The following is a 20,058-nucleotide window of genomic DNA, read 5'->3' on the forward strand; positions in this document are numbered from 1 at the left end:
GTAGTCTGTTTTGCCTTGGCTTTACAGTATAGCTATGAAGTTTTTCGCCGTTTTCACTTTCATTTCGGTCTGCTCTACATCGCTGGCAGTGCTTCCATCTTACTCTCCGGCAATAAGGAACAATGCAGTAATGCGCGACGAGATAATCAAGGACTACTTCAATCTTGGCTTACTGTACCTAAAATTGCATTATTTCTCGTAAGTGTACATGGTATCGGGATCTCGTTAAGACAATTGAAAAGAATACTCAGACGGTTGGGATGTACAAGACGTCGGCGTCGAAGTAATTTGAATGAGGTGGTAGAAGCAGTCGAGGAGGAACTGAAGGGGAGTGGAAGCCTTCTCGGATATCGAGCAATGCATCAGAGACTTACAAATCAGCACGGTCTTGTTACTACGAGCTAGGGAAGTCGTTCGACATGTTTTGAGGGTTTTTGATCCTGAAGGGGTGGAGCATACGTCACAGCATAGACTACGACGACGATTTTACAGGTGTAAAGGACCAAATTACTTATGGCACATTGACGGCTACGACAAACTAAAACCGTTTGGATTCTGCATTCATGGTGCAAATGATGGCTTTAGTCGAAGGATCCTATGGCTGGAGGTTGCATCTTCGAACAACGACCCTCGTATAGTAGCTCAATATTTCTTAGACTATGCAAGACAGTTAGGAGGTACGGCAAGGATTGTACGTGGAGATAGGGGATCTGAGAACAGGAACTTAGCAGCTATTCAGCGTTTCTTTCGGCGGTCCATGAATGACGACTTTGCAGGTGATAAAAGTTTCATGTATGGGAAACCTACAGCAAACCAAAGAATTGAACCCAGGTGGGGACGTTTGAGGCAAGGATGTGCAGAATGGTGGATTACATTTTTTAAGGACTTGAGATATTCTGGTTTGTATCACGATGATGATATAATACACCGCGAATGCCTGAAGTTCTGTTTCATGGATGTCATACAAAGTGAACTACACAGAGCTGTACTGGAATGGAATGTTCACCGAATTCGACCGTCTAGCAATGTGGAATCTCCGTTGGGAAAGCCAGATGTACTCTACTTCGTTCCAGCATCAGCTGAGAGTCAAGATTACATGACTCCTGTTGACATCGACGAAATCGAAATCGCACAGGATACGTGTGCCGAGCAACCACAAGCGAAAGGATGTCCTTACATTAAAGAGCTCTGCGATCTAATCATGGAGGATGAAGGTCTAGAACCAGCTACAACAGCAGAGGAAGCTCTCCAACTCTACTTAGATCTACTAGACCATATTAATGCCATACCATAGAAGAATGGTTGAATTTCATTCCTGTTCACAGGCTACCCAGCATGAGCAGTGTTTTTGGTACACTCAAAAACAAAGCTTTCTATGCGGTTAGTCAAGGGGCTATGTTAGGTTCGCAAATATTCAGTGTGGCCAAATGTACATCGCAAGGTATTTATTGTTGGTCAGATCTAATGCTGCTATCATTTTGTAGCTGGATACCGAGCCACAAAAGTAAATCAATTAAAAATGCTAATTAAAATCAACGTTATTTCTTCTCCGTTTCCAACATGTTTTCTAAATGTGGAAAGGAACTTGAACTCTTGACACTAAGAACGGATTATTTTAATTCATAAACTACACACCTGTGGGGGAGAGAAATTGCCTGACCCACCATTCACACTCTTTACAGTACAGTGTATTGTAAAGATATCATCTGGCCTGGTAATTCGAAATCTATGAACTCATAAGGTAGAACAGCAAAGTAAATAGCACGTAACGAACTATTTTCCATTCCGTTTTAAAAGTGTTATGTTAACACAACCTATCAGAGTAGACATGAATGACATGTATAAAAAGAAAAGAATAATTAATCCTCTATTGCGATGAGCAGCATTATCCTTATTATCTCAGTGCAAGTATGTCGCCCCCCCAAACCGAACCAAGAGCTTGCAAATCTCCATCTGTTGCCATCCTCACAGCTGTAAAGTCCATCTGTAGTAAGGAAAAATGAGTTTATCTTAGAGAATAGTATGGAGTCAAACTATTCAAGTAAAATAAGCCACTTGAGGTGTAATACGAATACGTAAACTGTGAAAAAAAATACATAAAATAGTTGCGGGTCCTATGGGTATATTTCCCAAGATAAGAAACACAAAAAGGAAAATATGGCAACAGATACTATAGAATAATACATGGATGTACACAGATATGGAAGTGCTCAACTCAATATATCATGTACAGCAAACAAATAAGATCTTGTGTTTATACGGAATTTCTCTGCAAGTGTTCAACTCAATATATCAAGCAGTAAATAAGTAAGATCTTGAGTTAAATACAAGAAGAGAAATTCCATATGTATACAAGCAACATTTGCCGTATATCATGTTCAACATGTACATGTACATGCCATATATCAGGCCCAACATTTGCCCTACATCAAGTTCACCTACTTTGGAATGTTACATAAATTAGTGGGTAAAGGACTACATGCTTGTCCAATTTGGAAGTAAATAAATTTAAAAAAAAAAAATTTTTTTCTCTCATCCAATTATTTCCAAATCAATTACTTTGGATTCTAGGAATGATAAATAGCTACCAATATAAAAATTATTTTGTATGCAATGAAATTAACTTCACTAAACTCGTTTGGGAGTAAAATTTCTTTCAAATTATTAACTCAAAACCGAGGTTAGTCTGGCTAGTTTTAATACTTACAAAAAAAATTTAATTGGCAGCCATTTATGAAAAGGGTCAAAACTATTCCCAGTGAAGCACAAATAACCGTCCCATCTTGAAGTTAAGTGATTAAAGGTTTCTCGAAAGTAAACCAGATGTAACAAGAAGGTAAGGAGAGTGTAAAAAGACAATCTGAGATATCAAATTTAAGTGCGCCACAATCTCGAGTCCAGTACAGGAAACAGTTCGTAATGGATTCTTACCCTTTCGTCTTTAAACTGTTGGCAAACGCCATCTTTAATCCCTCGTTTTTCTTTTAAAAAATTGAAAATCTAAAGAGAATGAAGCCAAATATAAGTTTTTGTGCCTTCAGCATTTCTAATTTGAACGAATGACAGGAGAAAGTGTCAAAATACCTGGTTCGGACCTCCGGAACTAGCTGTTGTCTTAGAGAATCTATGTTGTTTATCGGCAATGCAACCTAGCCTGCGTCCCACTCGGCCCAGCTAGGTAGCCAGGCAGCTAAGTCGCAAGAAAGTAGCAAGAAAGTCGCAACTAAGTCACAAGAAAGTAGCAAGTCGCAGATAAGTCGCAAGAAAGTAGCAAGTCGCAGATAAGTCGCTTATAAGAATTGCTAATTTCGTTAGCAATTTTCAATGAACAAAACTGATTCACTCCTGTTTTAAACCATAAAGATAACTTGTGGCAACTTTTGTTTAATGCCTCAGTATCAGGGGACGCAAATCGGCTGCACTGGAAGTTCATATGAAACTCCCTAGGCGATTTAATCTCATTAAATATGTGGTTTTTATGTCAACGTTTGCATGGTTAATATTGTCAGCGCCCCTTTCGGTTGGATCTGGACAATGTTTTTTTTTTGGATCTGGACAATGTTCGGTTTTTTTTTTCCCAGATTGCTTTGTAGTGAATGCAGTTTTCTTAGTCATTTTCCCAAAAATGGCGCCGAGGAAAGGTTTTTCGACCTTCTCTCGCTTCGTCAGTGATGCATTAAGCAAGCATAGTTACTGGTATGTGCTCACAACAGAAATTTGTGGAATTACTCCTCTGCAATATTTTAAGCGATCGCCGATCGTGACAAGGCAGAACTTCAGTATTAGCGTGCAGAGCCAGATTACCCGCTTTCTTCTGCTGACGCTTTCGCTTTCTCCATTCTATATTTTGTTTTCGTTTCTCCTCAGGAGTATTTTTTGGCGATTTTACCTCTCGTTTATATGGTATTTCCTGCTTAGTGGAGGCCTCAAGGTCCGCCAACATTTTATTAATGTTTCCTAAGCAAGAAGAGCGAATTAGTTGAAAACGTGCTCTTACATCCGATCTCATAATTTACAAAAACTTCATTGTTCTCGCGAAAAATGAGAGCCGTCTTATTGAAACTTTATGACAAGTATAAGCCGGCAAAGAAAACACTGTAAAAGCAGTTATCTGTCACATCGATGTCAGCAGCAACAAGATTATTACGCCTTGCAGGAAAGCTGCCTAGAGCGCTCAAAAAGTCCCATACATTTTCTTAAACTTTTAGTCTAAGAAAATGTATGGGACTTTCCGGGATACTTCCAGTGCAGACAATTTGCGTCCCCTCAGGCGACGGCGGGACGATAAAATCGGTTTCTCACATCAACTTTAATATTCAATTTTAATTTATGAGGCAAACACGTTGGGTAAATTTAATTTATCATTCCCGATGAACATTATGAGGAACTAATGAAAATCAAAATTGATTAATGAAATGAAAGAGGCTCTCAATGACGTAGTTTTTTCATCTGATTCGTTAACAAAAACTGTGCGAGTTCTCTAAACCAATCAAAGAATGAAGGGTTGTAAAACTGATTTTTTTTTTTAACTTACATTAATTTGAAGATTATTTCATAATTTTGACAAAGAAACAAAATTTTCCAGAGCGCCTGGGTTCGAGCATGTCCCTAAGTTTTAGCTGGAGGTTCCTTCGCGCGTGTTCCATATTATTCACGATGATATCATTATATGCAATGAAAACAAATATTCCAATTCCTCTGGCGATTTATCCTTGGTCTCAGGAAGATAAGCAAAGAAACTGAAGCAGCCACCCTAGAAGTGACATTCCCCGTATAGCCAGAACACGCCAAAACTGGTAATCCATTCAGTTAGAGAGAGAAAAGTGACCGAAAGCAACCCATTACAAGTCCAATTTACTGCTGAAGCAAACCTATATGCAGTGCTACGGGCCCATAAAGGATATACTCAGAGTTTCTCGTCCATGGCAATGGCCCCATCCCTGGAGAGAACTGGTAATCCCTTCAGTTAGAGAGAAAAAAATTCATCGAAAGCAACCATTACAAGTCCATTTTACTGCTGAAGCAAACCCATATGCTGTGCTACGGGCCCACAGAGGGTATATCTCAGAGTTTAGAACATAGCTAGCAGAGTCGCGCAATTAAATTCATTATACGTGAGCGTGCTCAAAATCCCGATAGTGCACGCTGATAGCGTCAGCAAATCCGACTTCGCCAGAACTGTTTTTTTCGCGCGAGCGGCCATTGTTAGCGCGGGGAAAAATAATATATTTCGCGACAATAATGGATACAAACAGAAACTCGGCCTACTAGTCCGAAAACGAAGACAATGTTTCGACCTTTTCCATTGGGCTAGAGCTCTTAAATGAGGCAGAAAGAGAAAAAAACAAAGGAAAAGGAGACTCGGAAACAGCGCCGTCACGATTCGCTTCAACTGATATTGTTGTCCGTTTTTCGCGTCGGATTTGATGCAAAATTCCACCGGCTATGTTCTAAAACAATTGGTTCATGCTTTCAGCTGTGCACTATCGAGTTATGGAGCACGTGGGAAGTTTGGAGAGCACTCAAGAAGCTAGAGTTTCCCTCGGCTATCGCCTCGGGCAACTCTTACGCTTCTTTCGTGCTCTCCAAACTTCCCGCGTGCTCCATAACTCGATAGTGCACGCTAAAGCATGAACCAATTGCTACTCTCGTTAAAAGTTATGGCAGCATCGTGTTGCTTCTTCAAGTAAAATGCACCACCCAGTAGGAACAAACAAAAAATGATCCCCGCAAGACTTCCTAATAGTGGTTTATTGCGTCCTAGTTTCTCTACCAGAAACAATCCAACGAAAGTGAAAGCGAAACCAGTAAAATAGACCACCACAGCCAGCCAGAGGGCGAGTTGATCTTCCTGCACGCCCGACATTTGTATGATAGTTGTAGTGTAAAACCTGGAAACAGAAAGCACACTCTTATTAAGAATTTGTTTTATTCTTCTCTTGATGTTCAAGAGGGTGGGGGGGGGGGGGATTTTAGATGCGCTGCAGTCTTTACGATTGATAAGATAACTCATGATTTACGCGGTTGATTTATACAAAAGCCCCGTTAAATCAGCCCATAGTCAAAACTATGCGCGTATTCTGCGGGGCTTGGTTAGTGATCTTTAATTTAAGCCTTTAACTTTTAAAGTTTATAAAACATTCTTACTTACATGACAATATTAATTCCAAACAGCTCTTGCATTGATATCAACATGCAGCCAACCAAAAGAGCTTTCATTGTACTTGAAGTGGTCAACATCTCATAAAACCTACCTGAAAACAAATGGCAACCTTTCGTTTCAATGATCACACACTAGGGTTTTACTCATAAACTGTCACGATGCAACCATCTACTACAACATAAATACCATCTACTAGCTGAGTTTGAGATTCGTACTGTAAGTTACAGACCAGGTTTTTTTTTCCGACTTGGATTTAACTTGGAAACGAAGTTAAATTTATAATAATTTCTCTCGATTAATACATGCGCTGTGAGTGGTCAATAGTCCTTTTTACAGCCTTTGAACAGGAGTGAGGCTAAGGGTGACCTTGTAATGATAGAGACGTTGCTGCATTTCAAATGCAAATTTCTTTGTTATCATGCTAACTAGACACAAGTCTCTATCACAACAGGGTCACCCTTAGCCTCACTCCTTTTTAAAGGCTTGGCCACCGAGCCCACAACTGTAAAAATGACTATTTAGTGGACCGTATCAACCTCGTCTCCAGGGCATTTTTCCTTTGTTGGGGGTGGGGCGGGAAATGGAAAAGGCCCTGGGGACTTTATTCCATGGCCTGCCAACTTCAGAAGTTTGTTTGAACTGAAGTCTTCCCCTTCTATTTGAAACCTGAGATATGCTGAATAACTTACTAACCTAGCTCGTTCACTCAGCCCGCAATGTAAGTAACATTACCTTGTTTTCCCGCTCGGATTTATGGTCCACGCACGTTGCCCTTGGGCCATAAATCGGAGCGTTAAAAACTCGGTTCGTAAATTACAGTAAAGACCTCGAACTCGGTGAAAAAGCTTAATAAGTTCTCAAGGGGCAGTGTGTAATAGCTCATAGATGGCTGAAAATAACCATTTTGGTGTTTCTTTTACCGATCTTTCATTTTTCTTACTAAGTAGCTTTAATTTTGCAGTGACGACAGGACGACAATAAAAAATACCTTACATGACCACACCCAATCTCCTTCGGGATTGCAGTGAGACTACATAGGGATCAAACGCAAACAGTACCACTCGAAAGAACCTTACGCTTAATGTGGATGCGCCAATCAATACCCCCAACCCTCCAATATTTGACAAACTTACTCTTCTTATCATAGGACTCTTGTTCTTTACAAACGGCCTGTATAGCTTGCAACTCTTTGTTCACATCTGTCGTTCCTCTAAGTCTTACAAGAACTTTCCTTGCATCTTCACAGGCACCCCTGCTGACGAGCCAACTTGGAATATCTGCAGAAGCCGTAGACAACCCAAGAACATGATGCTTGACGGAACTGCAGCTAAACCAAACATGAATCTACCGAAGGGAATTATGATTTAATACCACTTGTTGTGTTTTTTTCCTTTCTTTTTAATACGTCTTAGAGATGGTTAGGAGGTGTGGTGTCAACTTTTTTTTCATCAGGAACTCATCAGTAATTATAGTGAGATTATTTTTTTGAATTGTTAAAAGGGTGAAATCTGACTCAAAAGCCCAGGTACTGCCTGAGTTTATCCCGGGCAAGTATCAAAACAGCAATCCACCACATACTGGTATCCAAGCCTTGATAGGGTCGTTGTGTTATGTTTTAGTCGTGGGAACCTTTATTCGCACAGTGCCTCTCTAATCTTGTTCCCAGGTCCTACCGTGTAACTGTAACTAAAATGTTCGCTTGGCCGTGAAAGGTCTGGGAACGAGACTAGTGCCTTCGATCACTGGGAGCTGTCGGAGGTACCTGTTAAAGCAATATGGGAATCAAGTGAGACACACCACAACATCGCAAAAATCGCACATTGGCAGACATTTCGTCGCTGTGTTGTGTGATACTTGCAATCTATATCCTATTCACAGCCGTTGTTTGCACACATTGCACAACACACTCATTCTCCCAGGGTAAGTAGTTTGAGAGATAGATTTGGAAACATACTGCGTCGTTGTTATTGCTGTTTTTTGTTTGTTTCTTTGTTTATGTCTTTTTTTTACCCTTAATTTATGACATTGCATATTTTGTCGACTATTGATGGATGGATGTAGGTAAAACATAAACTTGAAAATCTCTCTTTTACTTTCCATGGTTAAATATTTGCTAGACAAAAAAAGATTATTCTATATTTCTTTACCTCCATCCTGTCTTTTTCTAAGGGCTAAAGATGCTGTCAATAATGGCAGCGAGAAGTTCGACTCCCGCAAAAAATAGAGAGTAGACGGTAACAAGACGACCCTTTATACGCCATGACGCAATTTCTGAAATATACACTGGCGCCGTAATAGACAGCCCTCCCGAAAACAATTTGAGAAATTAAATACATTTATTTTCACCCGTTATCACTACAAAACCAAATTACTCAAATTTTTTTATTCTTCTTTTGACTTATTCCAAAATGGGACACTTAACCCTACCATCCCTGGAGTATCTCTACTGAATCAGATATTAGGGTCAAGAGAATGGTTGCATGAAGCACGAGTTTTTACCAGGAGGTTTTCTAACATAACCAAAGTAAATTGCGCGCTCTGATTGATCAATTCAGCGTCCACCATTTGCCCATGGGTGTGCACTGGTTACGTGAGCAAATGTAAAGTTTCCGCGCGCGCTTGTTTTTTCTGGTCACATGAGATTTGTTAAATAAAAGAAAACTCTTGTTACAAAGTATCAATGTTATGTTACGAAACAAATGGTAAACGCCATACTGTACATAGTAATGGATGTACGCAGAAGGTTGCTAAGCACGAAAGAAGCGTAATAGACGCGCGAGGCGATAGCTGAGAGCGACTTTAGCTTAATTAAGTGCTTAGCAAACCTCCCAGGTGCACCATCTCAGTAGTGTACACTATCATACGCTTTGGGATTGGGATTGGCAGCGGTTTTTGTTCTTTGTATTTATTTTTGTTCCACAGAATCAGGGATCTCTGCATGGATATTGACCTATTGAGCCTCTTCGGTTTCAGATGCTAGAAATATCGACTTAACACCATCCCGGTCGATCTATATGCAGGAGCTGATGGCTTGCTTCGACATTTACCCTTTTCGGCCATAACCCTTTTACTCTCGTGAGTGACAAAGGCAGAATTTCTCCATACAACTGCAATACAATATGAAGCAGACAAGTGACGAGGATAAAGAAAAATATCAATAAGGGATTATCAGCTGATCCAATACCAAGTTCTCTAAACTAACATCATAAAAATTGTACGGCAGAAAGAGAGGAGAATAACTGAGTAAAACATTTCTCGATGTAGCAACTGCCTCGACCACGGCTCCAATCGTAAACAACATTGCACAAGCTAAAAGCACTGGTTTTCTCCCAAATCGTCGATTCAGAAAACCTCCTAGCAGAGCTCCCAATATAGCTGTAACAATTGCTACGCTTATAAGGAGCTCTTGCCAAAATGACGGCAAATGAAACTCTTGCTTTATAACGATCATTGCTCCAGAAACGACAGCAAAGTTATAACCTATTGCAAAACTATCAACTGCGGCGAAGACAGTGCAAATGTAATGACACACGCTGGGATTCTTTGTTTCACAGTAGCGTTGGAACTTTTCAGTAATTGTCCCCGCTCGGTTTTGTCGTCAAGTAATAGTATTTGATTATACGTTTTTTGGTTCCATGACGCTCCACGTTCGGTCGACTACTTAATAAACTCACGATCCATTTAAATAATCACATGTAAACAGGTCGTAGTTGTTTCTTTTGATCAAAAGTCAATAATATTTTAATTTATTAATCCGTTTATTGACATTTAATTAGCAATTGACCACGTGTTTACAGCCAATTGTGTGAACGCTTAAGGGTGACCTTTGAGTTTATGTGACATTTTTGCGGTAACACGCGCTTGAGAGCGATCAGTCCTTTTTCTACGTACCTCGCTACCTGAAGTGTCCTGAGAGAATTTTGCTGACCTGTTTCTTGGTACTGGAGTTTTGATTGGATTGCGCCACAGAAGTGAGTAGTGTGTCTGTAATCAGTTGGAATTTTAGTATCATCATTTCGTTTTCCAGCATGAAATTGTCAGGAATCGCTTGCTGTTAGATCGCTGAAGAACTATGTATTATTTTTTTAAGATCGAATAAAAACTAATTAAAAGGATTATACGACTCCGTGTCTAATCAATTACTCGCGGGCCATTTTACTCCATGAACCAGTAGTCAAATGACTTGTCAACCATTTCCTCGTGGATAAACTTTTACCTCATGATCGACGAAACCCGTCTCAAACCAATTAACTTCGGGCACTCAGTTCTAATTTTTTCCAATATGAGTTTTATAGCCAAAGAGGCCCTTTAAGTTTGATAACTTGACATCAGCGTCTAGAAACTTCCCTATTTCGTGTTCCGTTTTTAGTGCGAATTAGTAATCGTCGTCCTGAGCCGCTGGACAAAATTTGCGGTTCTTAAATTAACTGTCCGCAGGTGAATGGAAGGCAAAGAGGATAAGCTAGAGTGATTATCGAATGCATAAGCCCAATTTCATCTAAAGTAAAGAGCCCCTGTGCATTAATACATAAACAAAGACAGGTGTGTCGAAAGATTTAGACTTCATTATTCAGTCACCCTTAGAACACCACAGGCAGACCACACTGTGTGGTCTGCCTCTGTCAGTATACCAAAGACCTGAGAGAGGAATACTAATGGCCTGAGCTTCAACTATGAGTAAAGGGTTATTAGTTGATCCAAAAGCAAGTTATCCAAACTATCATCATAAGAATTCTATGGCAGACAGTAAGGAGAATTGCTGATGAGATCTTGAGAGTGAAAGGGTTCAAAAATAAAAAGAATATTGGAAGATACTTTAAAAACAACAGAATAAGTCGCACTTTGTACCAGTGCAGTGCTCTTCTTTTTTAATTTGCGTTTCATCAGATATTGATTTTAAGGTTACCGACCGAAGATTATGTTTCAGTTTTGTTAAATTCATCAAAAATCGGTTGAAATCTCGTGATTTTGGATCGAGATGAACGACTCGTCTTTTTCATCACGCCTGCTTTGAAAACAGAACTCGTGTCCAGGTATTAAAGTTGCCATTTCCTTCTGTAGAGGATTGAGCAGCCAGACTACAACAAGGGATTTCCCAAATTGTGCACTTAAAGCCCTTTTGTACTGAGTGCCGTTATACTGAAACAAACGTAATAACGACAGCCAATCAGAAACGAGATCAACATTACGAGCAGCTGATGAGAAATCAAATTGATTAATGAAATGAATGAGGCTCTCAATGACGGAAGTTTTTTCATCTGATTCGTTAACAAAAACTGTGCGAGTTCTCTAAACCAATCAAAGAATGAGGTAATGTAAAAGCGATTTTTTTAACTATCATTAACTTGAAGCCTGTTTCATAATTTTTTTTAAAAAAAAACAAAGTTTCCCAGAGAACCTAGGTTCGAGCCTCTCGCTAAGTTGTAGCGAGAGGTTCCTTCTCACGTGTTCCATATTTTTCACGATAATATTATTACATGCTATGAAAAAAAATATTCCAATTCCTCTGGCGATTTATTCTTCGTCTCAGGAAGATAAGCAAAGAAAAACAGCCACCCTAGAAGCGACATTCCTCCGTACAGCCAGAACACACCAAAACTGGTAATCCATTCAGTTAGAGAGAGAAAAGTCATCGAAAGCAACCCATTACAAGTCCATTTTACTGCTGAAGCAAACCCATATGCTGTGCTACGGGCCCACAGAGGGTATATCTCAGAGTTTATCGTCCACGGCAGTGGCCCCATCCCTGGAGCGAGCGCAACGATATATAAAACAAGGGCTACGGTTGCTAACCAGGCATACTTGTATGGACACGCTTGGTACGACCATGTGACTGTATGATCCTTGCGACCGCATCTTCCAAACGCGGCCATGTTGTCATTAGAAGATACATTAATTGGAACGCACGAGCCACTCATAGGATTATTAGCTGAGTCTTTAGCATAACAAAATCCACATTTGTCTCCGACTCCGAGGCAATCCAGGCAATATCCGACGGCGGGACAACTGTTGCTGATATTAGAAGGCGCTCTCTCGTTAAAAGTTATGGCAGCATCGTGTTGCTTCGCCAAATAAAATGCACCACACAGTAGAGACAAACAAAGAATGACTCCCGCAAGACTTCCTAATAGTAGCTTACGGCGTCCTAGTGTCTCTACCAGATACAATCCAACGAAAGTGAAAGCGAAACTAGTAAAATAGACCACCACAGCCAGCCAGAGGGCGAGTTGGTCTTCCTGCACGCCCGACATCTGTATGATAGTTGAACTGTAAAACCTGGAAGCACAAAGCACACTCTTATTAAGAATTTGTTTTATTCTTGTCTTGATGTTCAAGAGGGGAGGGAGGTAAAGGGGGTAAAGCCTACTCACGAACCATGTGGCTCATCGGGCCGGCGCTTAACTCCGGTTTCCGTAGCATGAAGCGACTAAGAGTAATTCTACCCTCCCCTGGATGGAATGCTAGTGCATCGCAAGGTTACCCCCAGCATTACATTCGCCGGTCCCCATTTAATTCTCCTGGGTGAAGAGAGGTACTGTGAGAGTAAAGTGTCTTGCTCAAGAACACAACACACTGTCCCGGCCAGGCCTCGAACCCGGACCACTCGATCCGGAATCGAGCGCACTATCCATGAGCACACCGCGTCTCTAAGAGAGGAGGGGGAAGGCGTTATTTTAGATGCGCTGCATTCTTTACGATTGACAAGATAACTAATGATTTACGCGGTTGATTTATGCAAAAGCCCCCTTAAATCAGCCCCTAGCCAAACCTATGTGCGTATTCTGCCGGCCATGGTTAATGATCTTTAATCTTAGCCTTTAACTTTAAAGGTTGATAAACATTTTTACTTACATAACAATATTAATCCCAGACAGCTCTTGCATTGTTATTAACATGCAGCCAACCAAAAGAGCTTCCCTTGTACTTGAGGTGGTCAACATCTCATAAAATCTGCCTGAAAACAAATGGCAACTTTTTATTACACAACTACACTAGGGTTCTACTCATAAACCATTACGATGCAACCACCTAGTACATCATAAATACCTGTTAATGGCCGAGTTTGAGATCCTTACTGTAATTTACAGACTTGGTTTTCTTTCCGCTTGGATTTAACTTGGAAACGAAGTTAAATTGATAATAATTTCTCTCAATTAATACATGCGCTGTGATTGGTCAATTTACTGGAGCGTATCAACCTCTTCCCCAGGGCCTTTTCCCTTCGTTGGTGGTGGGGTGAGAAAGGGGAAGGCCCTGGGAACGAGGTTGGGATCGCATTCCATGGCATACCAACTTCAGAAGTTTGTTTGAATTGAATTCCTCTCCTATTTGAAACCGGACATATGCTAAATAACTTACTAACCTCGTTCGCTCGGCCCGCACTGTAAGCAACAGAACCTTGTATCAGTCCCGCTTGGATTTATGGTCCGCGTACGTTGCACTTGGAACATAAATCCGAGCGTTAAAAACTCGGTTCGTAAATTACAGTACGGACCTCGAACTCGGTAAAAAAGCTTCATAAGTCCTCAAGGGGTACGTAATAGCTCGTAGATGGCTGAAAATAACCATTTTGGTGTTTCTTTTACCGATCTCTCATTTTTGTTACTAGGTAGCTTTAATTTTGCAGTGACAACAGAACAACAACAAAACTACCTTACTTGACCAATCCCACTTCCCTTCGGGATTGCGTCGGGATTACTTCGGGATTAAAAGTAAACAGTAGCACTCGAAAGAACTTTACGCTTCGTGTGGAGGAGTCAATCAATATCCCAACCCTCCAATATTTCACAAACTTACTTTTCTTATCGAAGGATTCCTCTTCTTTACAGACGGTCTGTATAGCTTGCAGCTCCTCGTTCACATCTGTCGTTCCTCTAAGTCTTACAAGAACTTTCCTTGCATCTTCACAGGTGCCCCTGCTGACAAGCCAACTGGGACTTTCTGGAAGCCACAGACAACCCAAGAACATGATAGCTGACGGAACTGCAGCTAAACCAAACATGAATCTACCGAAGGGAAATATGATTTAAGACGACTTGTTATGTTTTTTTCTTTCCTTTTAATACGTCTCAGAGATGGTTAGAAGGTCGTACGTCAAATTTTTTTCATCAGGAACTCGTTAGTAATAGTGAGATTAGTTTGTGATCGTTAGAAGGGTGAAATCTGACTCAAAATCCTGAGTATTGCCCGAGTTTATCCCACGCAAGTATCGAAATAAGAACCGACCATATGCTGGTACCCAAGCCTTGACAGGGTCATTGTGTTATGTTTTAGTCGCAGGATCCTTTACTCGCACAATGCCTCTGTACCCAGATCCTACCGTGCAACTGTAACTGAAATGTTTGCTTGACAGTGAATGCTCTGGGCACGGGAATAGCGCCTTCGACCACTAGGCGTTTTTCTAAGGCCCCGATGAGCCAGAGTGAGTAGTTTGAGTGACATATTTGGAAACATTCTGTGTTGTTGTCATTGTTGTTGTTTTTTTGTTTTTGACTGTTTTATTTTAATTTTTTTATCTATGATATTGTATATTTTGTCTACTATTGGTGGATGGATGTAAGTAAAACATTAACTTGAGGACCTTACTGTTCCATTCCATGGCTTATAATATTTGTTAGACAAAAGAAATTATTCTGTATCTCTTTACCTCCATCCTGTCTTTTTGTAAGGGCTAGAGATGCCATCAATAATGGCAGCGACAAGTTCAGCTCCCGCCAAAAAGAGAGAGTATACAGTGACTAGACGGCCTCGTATACACCATGGCGCAATTTCAGAAATATATACTGGGGCCGTAATAGACACCCCTCCTGCAAACAATTAAAGAAAATACATTTTAAAAGTATGCTCTTTGAAAAAATTGCAAACAAGTCCAAAAAAACCATTTTTTAATTAGAAGCCTTTGGTCTATAAGAAATTCACAATGGAATTCAAATAAACATGTGGTTAATGTTAACATTCACACTAGTACTAGACTATATATGGCCTACAATACGACTTCCGGTTCCGGTGCACCCTAGACCCAGGCTCAGACCGTTTCAGACGCCGCTCAGTGATTCAAAGGGAACTACAAATGTTACTACTCAACTAAAACTTCAAGAACTCATTAATAAGTCATGAGTTGATTAGCCTATCACACAAGGCAAATCGATCACGTGTATAGAACGTTTTTTGCCGGTATTTCTGAAAAGCCCGGAGAGGGTTTTGATTTCGGTCTCGGGGGAAATCGGGGTACAATTTATAAACAACGAAATCATCACTGAATTATTAATGAAAATATGATTACTGTGATCTTTATATAAAGATCACTTAGAGATCTTTATATAAAGATCACGTTAATCATAACACCAAATTATTCCCCAAAAGGCAGCATAGAAAAACATTAACCGCACTAAACAACAGATAGATAGATAGATAGATAGATAGATAGATAGATAGATAGATAGATAGATAGCTTTCTTTATTAGGAAGTATAATCATTGCAGCCCCCGGGCCGGCTGAAATACGACTTACTTTACAATGGGAATAAATTATCTCTTATTCTAAGATAACTACAATAAAAGCCGCAAAGTGTAATCTACAATAAAATACAATAAGAGAAGTATCAAAAACCAAAATACAAATAATTAAGATAGCTACTAATAATTAAAACTGTTCGCCATGATAAATGTGTTTTTGAACCTAGTTGTCTTACAAATCGGTAGCTTGAAGTATCTCTGGCTGCGGGTGCGATAGGTTGACTCGTTGCGTGGAGGCAGCAGATCATGGAGCTTGTGGTTCTCGTCCCTTACAATCTGATCAAATAGAGCATCACGCAGGATCTCCCTCCTCTCGTACAGTGACGCAATGTCAAGGGCTACTAGAGCCTCAGCGTAGGATAAGTCAGGTTGAATCATCCGCAACGCACGTTTTTGCAACCTTTCCATTTCATTGGACAGATATTGCGGCAAAGAATGATGAAAAACTGGGCACGCATATTCTAATACAGGGCGTATACGTGTTGTATAGAAAAGTAACATATCCTCAGATAGAACTTTAGCGCGCTTTAGCTGTTTTAGAAAGTACAGACGCTTCGCAGCCTTTTCGCATGTAGATTCTACATGTGCGTTCCACCGAGGTTGTCCGAGACTATCACTCCTAACAACCTTGCGAATGAAACAAATTCGATTTGCTTGTCATTTATAGTAATATGATCAAACGGACTACCTGATCTGGAGAATGATATTCTCAGTTCTTTACATTTAGACTCATTGAATTGGAAACCATCAACTTCTGACTGTTTTACAAGTTCATTTACACGTAATTGCAGGTAGCTAGGCCCATTCTTCAATACTGATTCGACGAGAGTGGTGTCATCAACGTATTTCCAAATAATTGTGTCTGCTACAGAAAGATTATTTATCATGATAAGGAAAAGCCAGGGGCCCAATTTCGTCCCATGTGGTACCCCTGCAGGAACAGCTTCCCACTCCGAGAAGCAATCGCGGCTCAGTTTTATCCTTTGTTTACGGTTCGTTGAAAAGTCCATGATCCAGCGCAAAATCGGCCTTGGAATATCGTAGGAGGAAAGCTTCCGCGCCAGAACATGATGGTCAATCAGATTAAATGCCTTGCGAAAGTCAAAGAGTACAACTCTCGTAGTCGATCCATTTCCATCCGTTGACTTTGCCCAAGAGTGAATGATACTAATTAATGCATGCGTGGCGCTGGATTTAGGCACCGTACCAAATTGCTGTGGGTCGATCTTTGAGAGGACAGCGGGCTTAACATAAGTGTAAACAACGTACTCCTCCGCTATCTTTGACAAGATTGGAGTCAGGGAGATGGGTCGAAGGTGTTTGTTTATGTGCTGCACAGGTCTTTGCTTAGGCACAGACACGACATCCCCTTCTTTCCATGAATGAGGGAGACGACCTTCGCGATAAGATAAATTGAGAATATCTCCTATCGGCGCTGCCAGTAAATCGGAATTTTCTTTCAACACCGACCCTGGGATGCCATCAGGACCATGCGCTTTGCTTCTGTTCAGTTTTGTCAATTTATTATAAACCGACTCGTTTGATTCAACAAGCGCAGGTTGTTGGGTTGCACTGTCAGAGGGTATTATGAAAAAATCAGCAGGGAGCGGAGAGAAACACTGCATAGGCAAGAGAAAGGCCTTATTGATGGTGTTGGCGAGAGAGATGTCATCTGAGGGCTCATACAGGTGTTGCAGGGACTTCGTGATGTAAGATCTCTCCGTGAAAGCCGGAGAAGAGCCGCTAAGCTTTTTGATTTCATCCCACCACGCGGACGGCCTACACTCCTTCAAGTGCTCCACCTTCGCTTGAAAGTGCTTAGCCCGACACGCTTTTCGTTCGCGATTCACGCGATTCCTTAGCCCCCGAAACTGTTGATTATCCCCACGGGAAAGGGCGCGCTGGCGTGCTTGAATAAGATCTTTAAGTGTAGATGCGATCCAAGGGGGCTCAGTAGAGTGCACCCTCCGGGATTGAATAGGAAGAATATGATCAAGTCCTGTTTTTATGATCTGTTCCAGTAGCGAGACTTTTTCGGCGCACGTTTTCAAGGCGCAAGTCAAGGTGTTCACATCCACAGCATCCAAATAGGTGCCCATTGCTTGGCGCTTACTGGGGCGCAAATCTCTCGTCTTAATAGTGATAGTGGATTACTTTACATGTGATTTACAAAGTTTATTTTCCTGGTAAGTTCTTGCTAGAACAGAAATTCGTTCTGTTACAATTTCCAATTGTTCACAAAATTAATTGTGCAGTTTTGAATACTCTCAACTTCAACTCTAAATCCTATTTCCTCCAAGTTGGCGTCTTTACTTCTTCTTGAACTTTGCCACTCGCCAAAAATTTTCTAAGCCCACTTTGTGGCATACCGAGTAACACAACTATTCAAATAATCTTTCTCTTCCTTCGCATTTTTTGGTTCTCGAAACACGCTTTCCGGCGGCATTTCAAGGAAAAGCTTTCTGAATTTTAACAGCAGCCGAACAAGGAGCACTTTTACCCTCTGTATGTAATTAACTTTTAATGCATTCAAATCACGTATAGAATAAATCCCTAGAGGCACGGGTTTTTGAAGCTATTTAATGCATTCATATAACGTTTGGAAAAATCCCTAGAGAGGCACGGGTCTTTGAAGCTATTTAAAAAGCTGGCAGCACGTGTTTTATCGGGTCTAAAAACACTCGGCTATGCCTCGTGTCTCTAAACCCGATAAAACACTGCTGCTCGTTTTTTAAATAGTACTTAAGATATCGAATAACGTCACAGAGTGCTCGGGAGTAGAGATGAAGAATGATCCAACTGTAGCATCAAAAGTGATTCGATAATTATCAAAATATGCGAATTATGCTAGCATTGCTACTTGGCAGAAATTATGCCAGTTTGCTCAAATTATTCCAAAAATTATGCTAGCATAATCTCTAAAGGCCTAGCTGATCCTCCTAAAGGAGGCTGTAGCCACAAAAATTAAGACATGCTATGCCGTAGTTGTAAGGAACACTTGATCAAGGTATCATTTGTCATCGTTCTCTTGGCTCTTAAAGTCTCTCTTAATCTTTTTGATCGTGAGATCGATCTTCACATCTCTCTTAATTTTAATCTTAACCTCTCTTATTAATCTTTTGTTCTCGAGACCAATTTTCATATCGCAGAAAACCATTTTTATTTTTTTTACTTACCTATTCCAAGACCGACAATAAGCCTACCAACGAGTAAACCATTTCTCGATGCAGCAATTGCCTCGACCACCGCTCCTATCATAAACACCATTGCGCAAGCTAAAAGCATTGGTTTTCTCCCAAGTCGTTGATTCAGATATCCTCCGAGCGAAGCTCCTACGATGGCTGTACCTATTGCCACGCTTACGATGAGCTCTTGCCAAAATGAAGACAAATGAAACTCTTCCTTTATAAGGATCATTGCTCCAGAAACGACCGAGAAGTTGTATCCCATCAGAAAACCTCCAACGGCAGCGAAAACAGTGAAAATATACACGCACACTGGAATTCTTGGTTTCGCTTCACTGGAACTTTCCATTAGTGGTTCTTGCTCGGATTTCTTATCAAGTAGTAGTATTTGACTCCATTTTTGTTCCATGACGCTTTGCGTTTGGTCCACCTCTTGAACAATTTAGATAATCATTTGAAATCACGTCTTAGACTCAAACCAGTAGCCGCAGGCACGGCACGGAATATTTCAATATTTCATCGCCGACTCACAAACGGGCCTAACCATTGCCTGCGAAGTGCAGCGTCGCAGCTCAAAGCAGACTATTACAATACGCTCGTCTAAAACCATGCGTACATACATATACTATAAACTAATTGCGATTTTGAGACGGCAATGCCACATTACATTGACGGCTAGTTGGGTGAAAATATATTCCGTATTGGGTGGAGTCGCGAAGCGACGGAGCTCAATACAGAATATATTTTCTCCCAACTTGTCGTCAATACATGTGGTTTCGCCGTCTCAAAAATCGCAATTAGTTTTGTATCGCGAACTATCATTTAAAAGGGTAATTTAACTGTAAAATAATCAACCTGCACCTGATCGAAATATCAATTCTTTCTACCTGCGAAACGTATCCATGGTAACACTTATTTCCCACGCACATAACTTTGTCGCGGGTAATTTGAAATTTCCCGCAAGTTTATAGTCTTTGCTACCATAAAATGAGTTGATTCAAACCGAAAAGTGTTGAAAATTACACAGGAATGGAGTCCGAAAAGACATTTGGTGATGAAATACCAAATTTTGATATTTGTGGGACTGTTTTTAAAGAGTTATTTAGCCCTTGGAACACAACTATCCAAGTAATCTATCTCTTCCTTCGCATTTTTTGGTTCTCGAAACACGCTTTTGGGCGGCATTTCAAGGAAA

At 40.6% G+C, this 20,058-nt stretch overlaps 1 protein-coding gene and 1 pseudogene across 1 annotated transcript; both read right to left on the reverse strand.

The window, feature by feature from the left end:
* Nucleotides 1-1,602: 1,602 nt before the first annotated feature.
* Nucleotides 1,603-10,178, reverse strand: LOC148731555 (proton myo-inositol cotransporter-like; annotated as a pseudogene).
* Nucleotides 10,179-11,014: 836 nt separating this feature from the next.
* LOC148731556 (proton myo-inositol cotransporter-like) lies at nt 11,015-19,330 on the reverse strand. The gene is made up of 5 exons (XM_088762326.1): nt 18,855-19,330; nt 14,811-14,970; nt 13,961-14,169; nt 13,016-13,118; nt 11,015-12,439 (listed from the first exon to the last, which is right to left on the reverse strand). The coding sequence occupies exons 1-5, from the start codon at nt 19,270-19,272 to the stop codon at nt 11,644-11,646; spliced, it is 1,686 nt and encodes a 561-aa protein (XP_088618452.1). The 5' UTR covers nt 19,273-19,330; the 3' UTR covers nt 11,015-11,643.
* Nucleotides 19,331-20,058: the final 728 nt, after the last annotated feature.

The sequence above is a fragment of the Stylophora pistillata genome, chromosome 5 (genome assembly GCF_964205215.1).
Source record: "Stylophora pistillata chromosome 5, jaStyPist1.2, whole genome shotgun sequence".
Lineage (NCBI taxonomy): Eukaryota > Metazoa > Cnidaria > Anthozoa > Scleractinia > Pocilloporidae > Stylophora > Stylophora pistillata.